Below are 17,347 nucleotides of genomic sequence, written 5' to 3' on the forward strand. Positions count from 1 at the left end.
AAAGTGAATTTGTTGGTTACAAAAGTAGTGTATACAAAACACATATTTTTATTGACTAATAAAAATTAATGATAGCATCATGAAATATTTATTTTTGAATACTAGATTTTTGTGAACTCAGTTATCCTTGTTGCTTTTCAATGTTTATCCCTTAGAAATTCCAGAGGGATTTTAAATTCTGTTTAAAAAATTTCTTAATTCCTGTGAAATTTTTGCTAAAAAGGTAATATACAAAGGATATGGTGCTGTTTTCACTTCCAAATCCAAAAGAACATACTAATAAAGTACTTGCTTAAAAAATACCACAAAAGTTAGTTTCTTTAAAATCACAAATAAAATTATACCAATAAAAAAATTAAGGAGTGTAAGTCACATTTATATGGCACATTTAAACTTTTCCTCAAAGTTTAAAATTAAATTTTAAACTTAAATTTAAATTTTAAATGAATCCCTAGTCACAGTCTGTAGTTAAAACAACACAAATTAGTAAAGTTTATTGAGTTTTCTTCTTAAAATATTTTATCAAATATTTTCATTGATTACATTACGTTCTCCAAAAATAACTTCCTGAGAAACTATTTATGTCACATTTGAATAAAGAAGCTCAGAGAAGTCTAGTATTCCAATTACTCCTTTACTATAGAATACATATTTCTTGAGAGAGCAAATATCTTGGTAGGTTAAGGGGTATGCTTATAACATGCCTTTCATCATTGACTTTGTTTTAGAAATCTCAAAAACCAAACCTTGAACCGGAAACGATTGGGTGTCTGACTCTGAGTTGTGAGGAGAACACTGTTAATGTCATTTCCAAACAGTGTAGGGGAAGGTATCCTGTTTAATTTGGCTTCAAGTCCTTAAAGAAACAAAAAACTTGTAATGAGTCCTGCCTTTATTTATAAAGATTAATAAATATTAAACATTTTATTATTTTATAAAATTATTCACTTGATCACAAATATACCTTTTTTCAGTATGAAAGATATATCATAAAAATAAATTCTTAATATAATCCATTTATTTTTATGTATGTTTAATATATTAATTATTTTGCTTGAGATAGTATGGATACACCTCAGGCATAACTATATCCAACTATTTTTCACTACTCCAAAACAAAACAATTCTGTATCAACCTCACCATCCCTACCTAATAATGATGACATAGATTGACTCTTTGAAAACACCAAAATTTGCCCTGGCCAGTGTGGCTCAGGTGGTTGGAGCATCGCCCCGTGGACAGAAGGGTGGCAGGTTTGATTTCTGGTCAGGGCGCATGCCTGGGCTGACGGTTCAGTCCCAGTTGAGATGCGCCCCAAGAGGCAACAATCGATATGTCTCTCTCACATGACGTTTCTCTCCCTCTCCCTGCTTCTTTCTCTAAAATCATTGGGCATGTCTTCAGGTAAGGATAAAAAAATAATATTTAAAAAAACAAAATTTTACTCATTACCACCAGACTAGAATATATTTCACAAGTCTTTAAAATTTAAGGCCAAAAATACTTACATTTCTTGAAAAATAAAAAACTTATTCTGAAAAGCATAATAAAATATGTCTCATTTTTTGATTAGCTAATACTTGTAATATTTTCTTATATTACAGTTGTCCCAATTTAATGTAACCAATTTAAACATTCTTGTCACATACATTCCATTTGATTATATTTAAGATATTTTCCAAAGAAAATTTTAAAACATATTTTTATTCCTCTTCAAATATATCATATTGGATCACCATAACAGAACAATTCTCACCAGTATTTGTCGTTTTAATTCCCTCTGCATTGTAGCCATGGTTATTCACAAAGAAGCACCAAGGTATAACTGAATTATTCCAGGGTTTCCAGCAGCACCCTCTCAGTGCACAAGTGGCCTGATAAAACATTAATAAAAGGAATTATATGACTAGCATTGCTAGCATTTTTGTCAGCCTCTATTTTTTTACACACTCATTCACTCAGTTAAACGTTTTAATAAATATTTGAAAAACTTGTGCAGTCTAATGAACAAAATAAACTAACATACCAAATAGAGAGGCATGGAACAGACGGACAGATGTCAGAGGTTGGGGTGGGGCTGGATGAAAGAAGGTGAAGGGATTGGCCGAGGAACATAACATACGTAATCCATAGACACAGACAACAAGGTGGTGAAGGCCAGAAGGAAGCAGGGTGGGGGCTGGTGGAGGTGGGCAAAGACGGGGAAAATGGGGACACCTGTAATAGTGGTTTGCAGGCCAGCACTCAATCCACTGAGAAACACAGCCAGGAATATACATGTAACTTGTGATCTGGCATTTTATCTCTAATTATCTAACTTATAGAAATACTCCTCACAATACAAAAAGATAGTTGTATAAAAATGGTCATTTGCAGCCCTGGCTGGTGTGGCTCAGTGGATTGAGTGCAAGCCTGTGAACCAAAAGTCTGCTGGTTAGATTCCCAGTCAGGGCACATGCCTGGGTTGTGGGCCAAGTCCCCAGTGCGGGCAAGCAAGCGGCATCTGCACGTTGATGTTTCTCTCCCTTTCTCCCTCCCATCCCCTTTCTCTAAAAATAAATAAATAAAATCTTTTAAAAAAATTGTCATTTGCAGTAGTCTGCATTACATATTTTTTTTAATGTTGGTACAAAATAGGAGGTAGAACTAAACACAAATATACTAATTTGGAAAGGTATAAAATTTGAAAAACAAGAGATAATAAATACACAAATTATAATCATGTCTTGCTAAAATTTAAAACAATACTTAGAAAAATGGAATTCCATGGAGTTCCTCAAAACATATTGTATGAGTTTGCTCCAGCTGTTGTGACATCCATGAGCAGGGTGGGTTGGAGTCAGAAATTTATTCTCTCACAGTCCCGGAAGCTAGAACTCCTAATGCAAGGTGTTAGCTGAACCAGGCTCCTGCTGAGGCCATAGGCAATAATTCTTCCTTGTCTGTTCCTAGCTTCTGGTTTCTCCCAGCAACCCTCAGCATCCCTTGGTCTGGAGATACATTATTCCAAACTCTACTTCCACCTTCACATGGCTTTCTTCCATGTGGTTTTCTGTGAGTCATCCTTTCTCTCATAAGAACTCCAGTCATTGCATTTAGGGACCACCGTAATCCAGTATGACCTCATTTAACTAAGTACATATGCAAATACCTTATTTCCAAAGAAGGTCACATTGGAGGCTCCAACTAGATGTAAATTTTTGTGGGACATCATTCAGCACACTACATACATATAGTAAAATATTAATTTAGAAATGTTTGTACCCCTCATAGCTCTTAATATATTAAATTTTGAGTACTTTTGTATAGATTTTGATAATTGTTTGTTGGGAACCGCCCTGCCTGGTTTCAGAAGCTGTAACCCCCCATGGTTAAGGCTGAGTCAGAATTGGGACCATAAGCCATGAAGGAGACAAAGCTTGTCTCCCTGGCAGATGTGCCACTTCTGCCCACTTCACCCTGCTTGGCCCTTAGCTTGACCAGTTAGCCAATGACAGATAAGAATCCTCAAGGGAGGATCAACCTAAGACAGGCATGGTCACGGAAGAGGTCTGCAGGGAAGGACTCGGGGGGCTGTGAAAAAAGGGGGTGATGGATCCTCACCCCTCAGCTTTGAAATAGCCTGAGTCCTCATTCTGTCTGCAAGAAGTCTCCTAATCTCTTGGCTGCCTTACTTCCCTTGCCTGACTTAAGCCTGAAGCAATAACAGAGGGCAGTGCAGTCCTGTGCTGGGAGGGGTGGATTCCCTGGAGAATCAGGCCTAAGAAAAAATACATACATTCCTGTGAAACCTACTTAATTTGTACCCTCAGCTTAAAAGATAAGGGTCCAGACCTGAGATGAGTCTGGCGCCTAAAGTTTTATAGCCCTCTAACTAATTGGCAGTAACTCAGAATAAGCCCTCAAGGTTCTTTGTAAATCATGTATTGTTTAACCCTTACTGGCTGACAATGATTGATAAGCTTTATCCGTATTCCTGTGAGAATGAACCTAATAAAAGCCCATGAAGGGAAAGGATCAAGGCCCTTCTCCTTTGAGAGATCGGCCACCTCTCCTCCCCAAGCAGATCATGTCTTGGTAGTCTTATTCTTCATCCATGGCGGATGGGGGCTGCGTTAAAGCTCCCTGACACTTGTTATTTATGTTTATCATTCTGCCTATTTTTCAGGATTTCAGGCATTTTCTCCTATTATTTTAAATTCCTAATCTAACTTGAGTTTTATTTCTGCTTCATTTGAAATAACAAAAAATTGAAACATTAAATATTCACCAATAGGCACAAACTTTAGTAGGTAAATATAAAATAAATGTATGTTCTTATTTTTATTTTATGTGTACAAAAGTGCATATGTAGAATTCTATGTAATTATATATAACGGGTTGCCTCTGTGTTTTGAATTGAAATGTATCCCTCACACTTCTTACACAGGAACCTCTAGCCTTTACTGTGACTGTAAAAGGTTAAGATAAGGCCTTTAAGGAGGTAATTAATGTTAAATGAAGTCATTCAGTGAGGCTTTCATCTGACAGGATGGGTGTCCTCATATGAAAAACAAGAGACACTGAAGTTCTCCCTGTCCCTCCCTTTCTCTCTCTCTCTTCCTCTCTCCCCCTCTCCCTCGCCCTCTCCATTTACAGAAAACAGGTCCACGTGAAGACAAAATAATACAGCTGTCTTAACAACCAGGGAGAAAAACCTTACCAGCAACAAACCCAGATGGCACCTTGACTTCCAGTTTCCAGAATTGTGAGAAAATAAACATCTATTGTTTAAGCCACCCAGTCAGTGGTTTTTATTAGAAAAGCTTGTGCTAACTACTAAATACACTCTGGGTAAAGTCATGGCTGCTTCTTAAAATACCATTTTAAGTTCTTTTAAGTTCACCTTTTTTTTCTTAAGTGATATATATATACATATAAGATACATTAGGTAAAATTTGTTAAATTCAGAATTTTAATTTGTTTCACTTTGAAACCACTCCATAGCAGCCTACGAGGCTGACATTAAAGAATAATAGTAGTCATCACAACCTTGAGCCATTGGCTTTTGAATGTTGTTTCTCTTTAAGATTCTAACACATATTTTTTGCTAACAGAATTCTATGTTTAGCTTTAATCATTTGCTAAGGAGAATATTAGCTTAAGAGATTATCTGTCCAATTTGCTCAGCATGTCACAGTAAACACTGTTATTTAGCTGTTTTATTAGCTGGTAAGCAGTAAAACCCACTATTCTTAATGTTGTCCTAAGGAAAAAATCTTGTCTATTTTCAAGTTTACATAGAAAAATTAAACAGAAAATTATGTGATACTTAGATATGCATATAACAGATATATGTTGTGGAAATAACAGAATAGATATGCATATTATATGCATATAATAGAGATATATAATATATTAGGCATATTATATAATATGCTATAATATAAAAGGAAATGTATAATATAACTTTAATATATATTGTATATGGTATATAATGTGTTATGATGATTAAATGTAATATTTACATTCTATAGATATTATAATGCATTATAATACATAGGCATTGCAAACTGCAAATACACAAAGACACACACACACATTGAATTTTATTCCCATGTAGGTTCTGGAGACCAGAGAAAAGTCAACTGAAGGTTATATGAATCCATTTGGTTAATCTGAATCATCTCTGTTTCAGATTCTTCTTCTGAATTACCAAATAATAAAAAATATTAATAATATTTTAAAAATCAGTGTTATTTATTTTCCACTGATACTTCTTAATGCCATCATTACAAATACTCTAATGGAGAGTAAGTATTCTCTCTCCGGTGTTATATATTGTCAAAGGTTAAATAAGAAATCAATTTGAGATAACAAAATTTAAGGAAGGTTTGTAAAACTAACAATAGCTTGTTAAGCATGGACAATATGAACATTTTAATTTTAATTGAATAGAGATACAGAAAAATAAGCTCAATCATTTCTATTATCTCTCTTCTGTTTATACAGAACTAAAATAAAAACATAAATGCAACTTAATTCATCACTACCCCTTTAAAACTATAGCATCAATCTGATATTAATTATCTTAAAATAATTATTATAATATATGTATTCATAAGAATATTAAGACTTGTTGCAGACTTGTGTTGGAAATTGTTCTGGAATGCAGTTTATTCTCTCATTGACAGGGTCCTTTGGCTCCCTGGGACACTCTCCTAAACCAGGGCTCACAGTGGTTGTGCGGGCGTTCACCGGCGTTGAAGTAGAATGACTACTTCCTGGGACAGAAAAAGGTCAATAAAATAAAATGTAGCGTTAAGTTACTTTTTTTTCTATTCTTAAGTAATGAATGCTTACATTGAAAGAACGCATGAATTTATATAAATAAAAATAAACTTGGCATTAAAACAGAACACGCAAATTCAAATCCTAGTCTTTAAAAAGAAAAGAGTCAAGTGATATTTAAAAATTGACTATGTGGAGCCCTATGGACTGTTTCTTCAGAAAAACAAAATATATTCACAGAAGGACTTGAAGTAGGTTCAAAAGGAAACAAAGTGTATGGTCCCACCACATTTACAATTCGTGTTGTGTAGATGAAGAAAGAAGATGAAACGTGGACAGGAAAAGAATGTAGAGAATGGGACAAGTATTAAAGAAGAAAAAAGAAAAGTTGGAGAAAGAGGAAACTTTGAAATAAATAGAAGAGAAAGCAGGGAATAGCAAAGAAAAATAAATTCCAACTCTGTATAATAAAGAGGAACTTTCTAGCCATTAGATATTGGTAAGATAAAAATGATTGCTTCACAATGAAGTGAAATTTTGGTTTACTGGAAGAAGGTAAGACAAAAGACTATCAACAGTAGAAAATGCTAACCATGGTTATCTTGGTGATAATTTTTTAAGATCCTTTATAATTTTGATTTGGTTAAAATAGAATGATAAAAAAGATAGAATGACGAAAAGAGAAAATAGGTTATGTGGACCAGAGTAGCATGCATCAACTCTAAATTAGAACAGAATAATTTACAAAGAAGATAAACAATCCAAACCTTGTTTCCCCTGCCCCTTTTTCCCTGCTTATTCAACCTCTCTCTCTCTGAAAGCCAAAGTACAAACCCCGTCTTCCCACTAATTAGAAGGGTTTTAATGATAACTGTAGACAATTATTCCACCTTCTACTAACACCTTGATTCCTTTGCCTCTGTTATTTCTCAAGCAACCCCATAAGGGAAGGCCATTAATGTAAAGGCACATGGATTCTTAATTACAATGGCTCATCATTGAAATAATGGGAATATAATAGATAGAAAAAGTCAGAGTAGTTATGTAACTTACCCAACATCTTACTTTACAATTTTCTTCTCGTATAAATTACATTTCCAAATCTATAACTATTATGGAGTAAACTCTCTTAACTTCACTATACTGTGTAATTATTTTTAACACTACTTACCTTCAACAGCAGGAGTCTTGGTTGCTAAAACAACAACTAGGGCAATAGCTATTATGGTAACTATTGCAAAGAGGACAATCAGAGTGGTTTCTAATCCACTAAATGTCTTCCCAGCCATCTAAAAAAATAAATGTATGTTTAAAATGTAAAATATATAATTGCAAAAGCCACCATTGTTATCATAAAATTATATACATTTTAAAAACTAAACACAACAGAAAAAAAGCTAGACACAGGTCCATAAACTTATAACATAAAATAATATACATTGGAAAATGTAAACAGCATATTCAATTTTAAGTAAAAACAGTGACTTTATGATGCAGTTATGGTAGAAGACTAAGATGAAAACATAAAGGGAAAAGAAAAGATAACCAAGGAGGTATGCCCTGGCTTTCTCATTCAGAGTATTTTTCAAGTTGAACAAACCTTACACAGGTTCGTTAATTCTTGTAAAGATACATTCAATGAAGGAGACACTGTTTTTCACATTTTACTTATGAACTTCAACGTAAAAGTTAAAAAATAAATCTAGTTCTTCCTACTGTAACTGTTTAGGTAGCAGCCGGGAATGAGCAGCCAGAAGGGAAGTAAAGGCAGGACCCTTGCCATTACAGTCTAACAAAGAACTTAATACAGGAGGCTAGAAGCAAAAGGAATATGTAGTTGACCAATTAACTCAGCAGTCCTGAGCTCAGTTGGACAACACTGCCAAGTGTCCAAGCATTGCAAGCAAAATAGAGCAGTAATAGAGCAGGAGAAGAGGCGTCCTTGAGCCTGTGCTGAGAAGGGAGGGTTTCTGCAAGTTCTACAACAAAGGAGGGTTTCTGCAAGTTCTATAACAATCTCACAAAGATGGCCAGGTGCCCTAAACATCACAAGCAGGAATGGTACAAGGAAGAGGGTAGTCCTTGAAATTCTGTGCCAGGAAAGGGAACTTCTGTAACAATTTCACTACGACAAAGCCTTTACTAAGTGAGAAAGAAAGCCATTGTAGCTTTATGTCATTCCCAAGACAGGGGGAGGAGCGGGAACCTAGAAGTCAACCAAGGTATATAACCCCTGAACCCCAACAGTCAGCGTACTTGGATTAGCTAAGTGCCCATTTATAGCCTTGGCTCAAGTGTATAGAACAAATTTACTAACAATTTTATTTTCTCTGTACATGGGACATTTAGACTAGCTGGGTGCCTGCTTGCAGCTTTGTGCTCATGGGTGTCATAAATAAGCTTGTTGTCTCATTTCCACTATACACCTTGTCTCTCAATTGAATATTCATTTCTTGTTGAGAGACAAGAGCTGAGGGAGAGGATGGGAACTTTTTAACTTGGGTCTGTCTCCTCTCACTGTAACTATTGTCTCTCAAATCCCAATTGCTTTCTTATAGCCACATCATGGAATGATTATAAATATAACATATGAGAAAAAATAAGAATACATATAAAATATAAATAAATATAAAATATATAAAAAGTATAAACATAAAAATAAAAAGGAAAATAAAATGTATATTTTGTGTGTATATATATATGTATATATATGCGCACACACACACATATATATACAGAGTATATATTTGGGAGTTGTTTCTTTAAAAAACAAGATTCAGCCCTGGCTGGTGTAAGTTAGTGGATTGAGTGCGGGACTGCAAACCAAAGGGTTACCAGTTCGATTTCCAGTCAGGCCACATGCCTGGGTTGCGGGCCAGGTCCCCAGTGGAGGGCGCTCGAGAGGCAACCACACACTGATGTTTCTCTCCCTCTCTTTCTGCCTCCTTTCCCTTCTCTAAAAATAAATAGATAAAATCTTTAAAAAAAAAAGATTCAAACTATAAGATCTTCAAGTTCCTTCCTCTAAAAGCAAATAAATATATCAAACCAAAAATACATATTTAAAACATTGTGCTTTTGAAGTAACATACAGAGGGTATCTAAACATAGAATGGCAAGAGGTCTTCTCTAGTAATCACCTTGAAGCTATTTGTTTAACTTAATTTTGATCATGAATCTTTCATCTTGTTTAGTCTTCAAGTTTTTATGGCTTTTGGGTGTTCTATGATTTTTATATAAATCTTAATTAAATGACATATACCCAGATGAGAATTTAGAATATCCATAGTAAATGCTTCAATAAATTTTTGGTTTTGAAAATCAGAGTTTTTGAAAGGGTCGTCTCATATTAATCCCTCTTCCTGTACCTATCTATGTCAGTTCATACACCAAGGCATCCCAACCTGAAAACTTCTTTTCCCCTCTTCCATATCTTTGTACCACATTCTATCATTCCACGAGTCCTGTCAATTCTACAACCAAAATATTTGCACAATTAAACCCACATCCTATCCCCACAACTGCAACATCTTTTTTGGGGTAACATGTTTCTTAGTACATGTGATTCAATCTTTCTTTGATCTTTCCATAGCTGTCCTTCCAGGTTAGTTCCAATTTATGCCCAGTTCAAATGCCATTTCCTCTGTGAGCCTTTTCCTACTCTTAGAGGCAGAGTGAATGTATACCTTTCCCATTTTACCATGGCAGGTAAAACTCTATTGCAGTTATTTGTGCATATGTTAATTTCCTCTGTTGGACTGTTGTACATTTGTAGCAAAAATCATGAACATAGTTCAGAGCCTGACATCGAGTAAGCACCATCTCAATTTTTAAAATATACCTCATGAATGAATGTTTAAAGATTAAAATTTCATAATTAAAACATATGTAAGGTATTCAGTGCATTGGTAACCTTCAGACAACCTAAACGTACACTGAACTTGACAGGTGATATGTGCGGGTATTTAGAAAATGAAACCCAGCTTCTCAATGTTATATGAGAAATGACGTAGTTGCATTTAATGTTTAACTTTAAAGCAGTTTAAGTCTCACTCAAAGTAATATCTTACTTTGGTATCAAGAAGTCAATAAAAATGACTGGCTTCTCTTTTGTTAAGGGAAGTCTAAAAAATACACATTGTCATGAAACAAACCTTCTTGTATCTAGAAAATGAGAACAAAATTAATGAACTAAAATTAAATTACTCATGTGAGTACTCATAAACAATAAGTATTAAAATTATTTGTATGCTCTAGATGGTAACTAAAGTGATAATATTTTGAATCACAGTAATTTTAAACAATGTAATTTGGGGGAAATTATATATTGATGTCCTTTCTCTGTATAGTATTTTTAAAATGAGTAATACATTTTTACTGTATTACTACATTTCATCTGTATTACTACAGATGATAGCTTGATGACTGATCTTTAGAAGATTTGCTTGAAAAGATTAAGTGTTTTTAAAATGTAGCATTATACTCTGTCTATATATTTTTTCTAAGATAAAATATATTTAATCATCCTTACTTGTCTATATTACAAAATATTTTTTATCCTTATTTTCTTCTACATAAAGCAATTAAACTAAACCTGCCATGATTCCACTTAAGTCTGACAAAAAGTTTAATAAAGCCCTGGCCAGTGGATTGAGTGCCGGGCTTGTGAACCAAAGGGTTGCTGGTATGATTCTCAATCAGGGCACAAGCCTGGGTTGTGGGGCAGGCCCTCAGTAGGGGCAGCTACACATTGATGTTTCTCTCCCTCTCTTTCTCCCTCTCTTTCCCTCTGTCTAAAAATAAATAAATAAAGTCTTTTTAAAAAGTTTAATGAAAAGTTAGGCAAAAAAAATTAAAATCTTAGATCTTAAAAAATGAATGTTTTCTCATATTTAGTTCAAGTGACTATATATTTAAAATGACAACTGGAAATATATTATTTTTACTATATTAAACAAGTGCAGATGGACAGGAAGATTGCTAACATGAATTAAGGGAACACGTAATTACTTGAAAACATGAAAGTAACAAAGAAATATTATTCATAAACTTACCTTATCTCATAGCCTGTTCTTCTTGCTGTTTTATACCAGAGCTGGGAAAGGCTGCCAAAGTAAATGATCAAGGAGCACTGCTCATGTATATATGGAGCTTCTCATAAAGTTTTATTGCACCCTCAACCAGCCTATCAGTACTTCAAAACACGTTCAACAAGCAGTTGTAAAAAACCTTAAACCTGAAAATAGTTCGGGTCAATATTTCTCTCTGGAAATTTAGTTAATTAATAATGGTGCTCTCAAATAGTCTTTATTTTCTGGAAGTTATGAGTTAGCCTAAGAAGATAAAAGTATTTCTTTATATTGTTTTTTCTCTTTTCAAAATTGTATTCTGTTCATTATTTGAATGTTTTCTAAATAAATCTTTTATCTCATGTGATATTTAAATTTATACTAGAAAGTAGCAACATATTGGTAACCTGGAATTTAAAAAAATATTTGCAGAAATGAACGATTAAAATATAATAAATCATATAAAGCAATGATTAACTAAAAGTTATCTCCTGTGTCTCATTGTTAATATTAAGTTTGAAGAACCTACCAAATACACAAAAACACAATGTAAAAGTAGAGATAGATAAACAATCCAAAATTAAAACCAACATTTTATTTTTCTATTTTAATTAAAACACTGTTATCAAAATTTTATTGAAAACAGCATTTCATACAGTAAAAATTATAGTATCAACTACACTGTTGGTGTAAAGTGTTAAAGTATTTAAGAGCAAAGTATTCAATATCAGAGACCTGGGATAAAATCCCAGCTATGCTGCATTTACCTGAGGAATCGTGGGCAACTTTGTTAATTTCTGTAAGCTTAAATCTCTTTATCTACAAGTAAACATAAAAATATCTACCCAAAAGGTCACTGTGAGAATTGCATGAGGAAATACAATCTATTATCATTATTACAGCTCTACTATCATGAAGAAAGTACAATTTGACTCTTAAAAGATTAGTATATAGGAGAGTTCTGCACACAATCTGGCCAATATATTTTTAAAGGAATATTATTTTTTTTCAAAATATGGTTACACAGAGTACAGTAACTAGTTTTTTTGAGTTTAAAAAGAAACAGTGGAAGTGTATGCTTGGATTACCGTAAGCCTTGGGGGAGATATAAAAGAGAACTTCTAGTATATTAAGAGCAGTGATATGGAAATATGATTAGAATCGTTATAGAGTGGTCTCAATAGGCAGAACTAAGTCCTATGTAATAAAAATTATGAGTGATTTACTCTCTATTCACAGGGCACAAAATTTTATATTTAGACATATGGAAAATGTTATTAAATCTGCCCAAATCTCTTAGAACCAGGATGCGAATGTAGCAAAGTCATGGGATAGAAGGTCAATATACAAAATCAATCATGTTCCTATATAACAATTAGAAACTGAAGCTAAATATATGTACATATATATCTAGCATATATACCTATAGATATAAATGGATAGATAATTTATGATAGCATAAAATTAGTACCTGGGTATAATCTAAAAAAAAATATGCAGAACTTCATTCTGAAAATGACAAAATGCTAGTAAAAAGAAATCAAAGATCTGAATAAATGGAGGCCCTGGCCAGCGTGCTCGATTTGTAAGAGCATCATCCTGACATGACGAGGCTGTGGGTTCAATCCCCCATAAAGGCACATAGAAGGATTATCCAATGAGTACATCAATAATTGGAACAACAGATCAATCTCTTTCTCTCATTCCCTCCGACCCTCCCTCCATTCATCTCTCTCTTTCTAAATCAATTTAAAAAAATAATTCAATGGGGAGATAAACTGTACTCATGGTTTACATAATGAAATATTTCACTGCTGTTGATTCTTTACTAGACTGATATATTAAATATAATTCCAATAAAAATTCCAGCAAGTAGTTATAGACAATCTAACTATAAATTTTCTGTATCAGTGTTTGTAGCAACTTTATTTATAATTTCCTCAAACTAGAAACAACTCAGGTGCCCCTTAACACCAGGCATATGCATACAATGGCATATTACTAAGCAATGAAAATTATGAATATTCATAAAAATATGAATGTTCATTAAAAGTAATGAATATTCAGACAACAACATATATCAACCTTGAAATTTAGGTAGATTGTTTTGTTATCCCTGCAATTTCATTTTCTGATTGGTTCAAAATAAAGCAATTTATTACTAGTTTACCCAGTTTTTTCCTTCTTTTAAGGGTAAGAGCAAACTCTAGCCTCTCACCTTATTGAACTGAAACTGTAAACCTCTGTCAAGTTTTGTCATTTTTTAGATTTTCTTTCATGTGTAGATGTATTTTAAGTAGTAGTTTTTGTCCTCTCTATTGAAAAATCTTTATGTGACTTGAAATTTTCATATCTCCTATATAAATCCATATTTCCCTGTCTGGTGCCATAGCTAGCCTTTGTCTTGAGTAGGTTCTTTTGTTTCTTTGGTCTTTACTTTCTCCCACTCTATTCTCCTTCCGTTCATTAACCTCAACAAGTAGGTGACAACAACATGGATGGACCTTGAGAATATCAGGCTAAGAGAAATAAGTCAGACAGAAAAATTTAAGAACCATATGATTTCACTCATACATGGAATATAAACAAACATGAACAAACAAGAAAAACAAATAAAAACTCTTACACACAGACAACAGCATGGTGGATTACCAGAAGGAAGGGGGAGGATAGGTTAGTGCAGAGTAAAGTAGGTCAAATATATGGTGACAGAAGAGGATTTGACTTTGGGTGGTAGGCACACAATACAATATATAGATCATGTGTCATAGAAATGTACACTTGAAACTTATATAATCGTATTAACAATGTCACCCCAATAGATTTAATTTTTAAAAAAGAAAAAACATTATATCAGAATTTTCCAATATTCATTTTAGTATTCACCCATATCAGAATTCATTTCATAAAACATTTCATTTTTAGGAATAAAATATAGGCTGAAAGCACATTTAAATCATAGTTTTATAAGACAATGAAGAACCAGTGAACTAAGAAAGTATTCCCAGTTATCGTATTCACTACATTTTGAGATTTTTATGACCACTCTTGCCTATTGATACTTCACCAACGCAGACTCTGAACCAAGGAGGATGAAGAGATGAATGGTATTCCCACTTGTGCAGTCACTGTCCCTTAAAGTGTGTGAGACCTTGCACCGGGTGCAAAAGTCTTAAGTTATTACCCTCTTATGACACAGTAGAAAATTGTACAATACAATGAGAACACAGGCTACAGTGAGACCATGTTGTGTTATCAGCAATTTTCATGAAGTCTGTAGATTATACAAAAAAGGTTAAAATAATAATATTGTAATTATTTTTCCCAGAATGTCGGAGAATCTATAGCTACAATATAAAGTCAGACTAATAGTTAGAGTTACCTTTAAGTTGGATTACATTATTTGAATTATATTTTTTAAAAATCTTAACCCAGGAAAAATCCAAGTGTTGCATGTCACTTATAAGGCACTTACCTCATTAACTGCTCCATTTCTTCCTGTTAACCTGGGAAAACACCCCTGAAAAATTCTAATCCAGAGCTTTCAATGGCCCCTACTTTGCCAGCACAAAATTGAAAATTTGTAGTAAAACATGCTTTGGAGGGAGTCATACATCAGCTTTGCACAAACACTGCATTGTAGAATTTCTACTTTTTGTCAATTTTGGCAACATTACAAAGTAGTTTGTTTTACTCACACTTCAAAGTGTGGAGATTCTGTCTGCTGCCTGGAAGATAGAAATCTGAAAACACCACTTTTACAACAACAACAAAAGGTGGATAAAACACAAGTTTTCTTTAACTCCTCAGCAGTTGATTGATTATGGGTAAACCTGTTAGCTTGATATCTGAGTTAAATCTGAGTTAACTTGGAAGAATGCAAGAGGACAGAGGACAGCAACAATTGCTTACATGTATTCAGCAATTACCAATGGCAACAAGCCAATAAGAATCCTCCTAAATTTTGTAATAAATTGCTAAGGCTGAGTGTGGGCTATCATGACAGTAACCCTGGGAGCCACACACAAGGGAAATTGTCATCTTCTCACAAACACTTCTCAGGCATGGATGGAGTCTTGAGAAATCCTCCCTGGCGATGCAGGCAGAGTAGAAGGAGATGGGGGTCAGTGCAAGAAAGACATAATATTCCACCTTCTCCCTCAAGTCTCCCAGAGAGAAAGGCCTTCAGAGCTTGGGGAAAGGGAGTGCGCACTGGTGCCTTTGGGGCACAGATGAACACCTGCTGAAGCCCGAACATGTGGCAGATGTCTTGCATCCAGAAATGGGAAGGGGCTCCCTCCAGCTGGGTATTGATAGAATCACTGAAAAGGCCAGGCTTCAACCCAGGGTTATAGCAGCTGTCTAAAATAGAGTGTGAACCAGAACAACAAATGACATTTGCTCTCACCAAACTAACTAAAGCACATTGAGAAATAGGAAACAGGTCTACTGTTGAGTTCAAGAGCATGAAGACTTCATGTCACAAAGAAAATGAAAATACCGAAAGCTGAAAGTAGAGCAGGCACTGAGAAAAATACACTCTGTAATCTTATGCTTCCCCTGTCTTGTTTGGAAGTGAGGACTCTTCAAAGTAAGTAACTCCAGAGACATTTGAAGCTTGTAGTGCAATTAGGGTAGTCATAGAAACAACAAAATCCAAATTCAGTTTAGCTCCTGACTTAACTAGCATAACACTCCACAATAAAGGACTGGCTGGAGCCAAGACGTACCCATTTCCTGGATTAAATACTATTTATCTTAGTCTCTACTATCCAACAAGAGATATCCCAGTTTATTTTTAGTATTAGATGTACATTTCTTAAACTTATTTTTCAATTACTGTTGACATACAGTATGATATTAGTTCAGGTGCACACCATCGTGATTATATATTTATGTACCTTACAAAGTAATCATCCCCATTTCTAGTACCCAAGGGATGCCATATATAGTGATTATTTAGTTTTCTAAATAATACTTATACATCCATTATAGCGTGCATAATGTATGAGCCTTCTCTATTTACCTATTTAATCAATGTACTGTTAATAATACATTTATTGATTCAAATGTTATATTGAAACCAAAATTTCAGTGATACAATTAGAAATATGTTCATTCTATGAAGTTTGAATTCCAGCAGTTATTCTATAAGAAAAATGTGAACCCATGCCTATATGAATTGAAAGAGTTAAATTTTTACATAAATTATTTTTAACCAAGACAATGAGAAAACAGCAAATATTTATCAAGAAGAAAAATTAAAAAATGACACAAATTTATTCATAAGGAGGCCATTGATAAAACAAGAACTTTGAAGAATATGAAGCACATATAAAGGTTTGCGTTTAGGAACATGTTATGAATGATCTCTACTAATTTTTGACTAAAACATTTTTAAAAACATAAGAACGAGGATAAATATTTCCATTCATAAACATAAAAATGTAACTTGAACTCTTTTTTTAAGATTGTATGTATTTATTTTTAGAGAGGGGAAGGGAGGGAGAGAGAGGGAAACATCAAGGTGTGATTCTCTTTCGAGCACCCCCTACTGGCAACCTGGCCTGCAACCCAGGAATGTGCTCTGAGTGGGAATCAAACAGGCAACTCTTTGGTTCACAGTCTGGTGTTCAATCCACTAAGCCACACCAGCCAGGGTGTGAATACTTCAATACTTGAAGTATTATCCAGATTCAGTTTGTATAAGGTTAATATTGTTTTGAGGAACAAGATACATCTGACATAATCAAGGTAAAATATGTTGACTACCCATAAAAATGATTACCAAATAAAATTCATTGTACACTGTAACAAAACAAAAATTAAACAAAGTTAATAATTTATAGTAGCTAAGATTATATGATCCAGGCTATTGTAGCAGGATTTGAGTAGGCTGTTGGTTAAAAATAATAATAATAATAAAAATAAAAATAAAAGGGAAGAAAAGTATTTATAAAAAACTCAAAGTGAAAATAAATCATGATTTTTTAAAAAAATCAGAGCA

General features: G+C 33.9%; 1 protein-coding gene across 2 annotated transcripts in view; it reads right to left on the minus strand.

Moving 5' to 3' along the window:
• SI (sucrase-isomaltase) overlaps nucleotides 1-11,388 on the minus strand; it is a 102,241-nt gene extending 90,853 nt beyond the window's left edge. For both annotated transcript variants that reach the window (XM_024560372.4, XM_045197612.2), the window contains exons 1-5: nucleotides 11,326-11,388; nucleotides 7,443-7,560; nucleotides 6,128-6,264; nucleotides 1,758-1,875; nucleotides 747-856 (exon numbers count right to left, since the gene is read on the minus strand). In XM_024560372.4, the coding sequence (XP_024416140.2) occupies nucleotides 747-856; nucleotides 1,758-1,875; nucleotides 6,128-6,264; nucleotides 7,443-7,560 (483 nt within the window). In that variant the 5' untranslated portion in view covers nucleotides 11,326-11,388. The remainder of the gene's footprint in view (nucleotides 1-746; nucleotides 857-1,757; nucleotides 1,876-6,127; nucleotides 6,265-7,442; nucleotides 7,561-11,325) is intronic.
• Nucleotides 11,389-17,347: the final 5,959 nt, after the last annotated feature.

The sequence above is a fragment of the Desmodus rotundus genome, chromosome 2, assembly GCF_022682495.2.
Source record: "Desmodus rotundus isolate HL8 chromosome 2, HLdesRot8A.1, whole genome shotgun sequence".
NCBI lineage: Eukaryota > Metazoa > Chordata > Mammalia > Chiroptera > Phyllostomidae > Desmodus > Desmodus rotundus.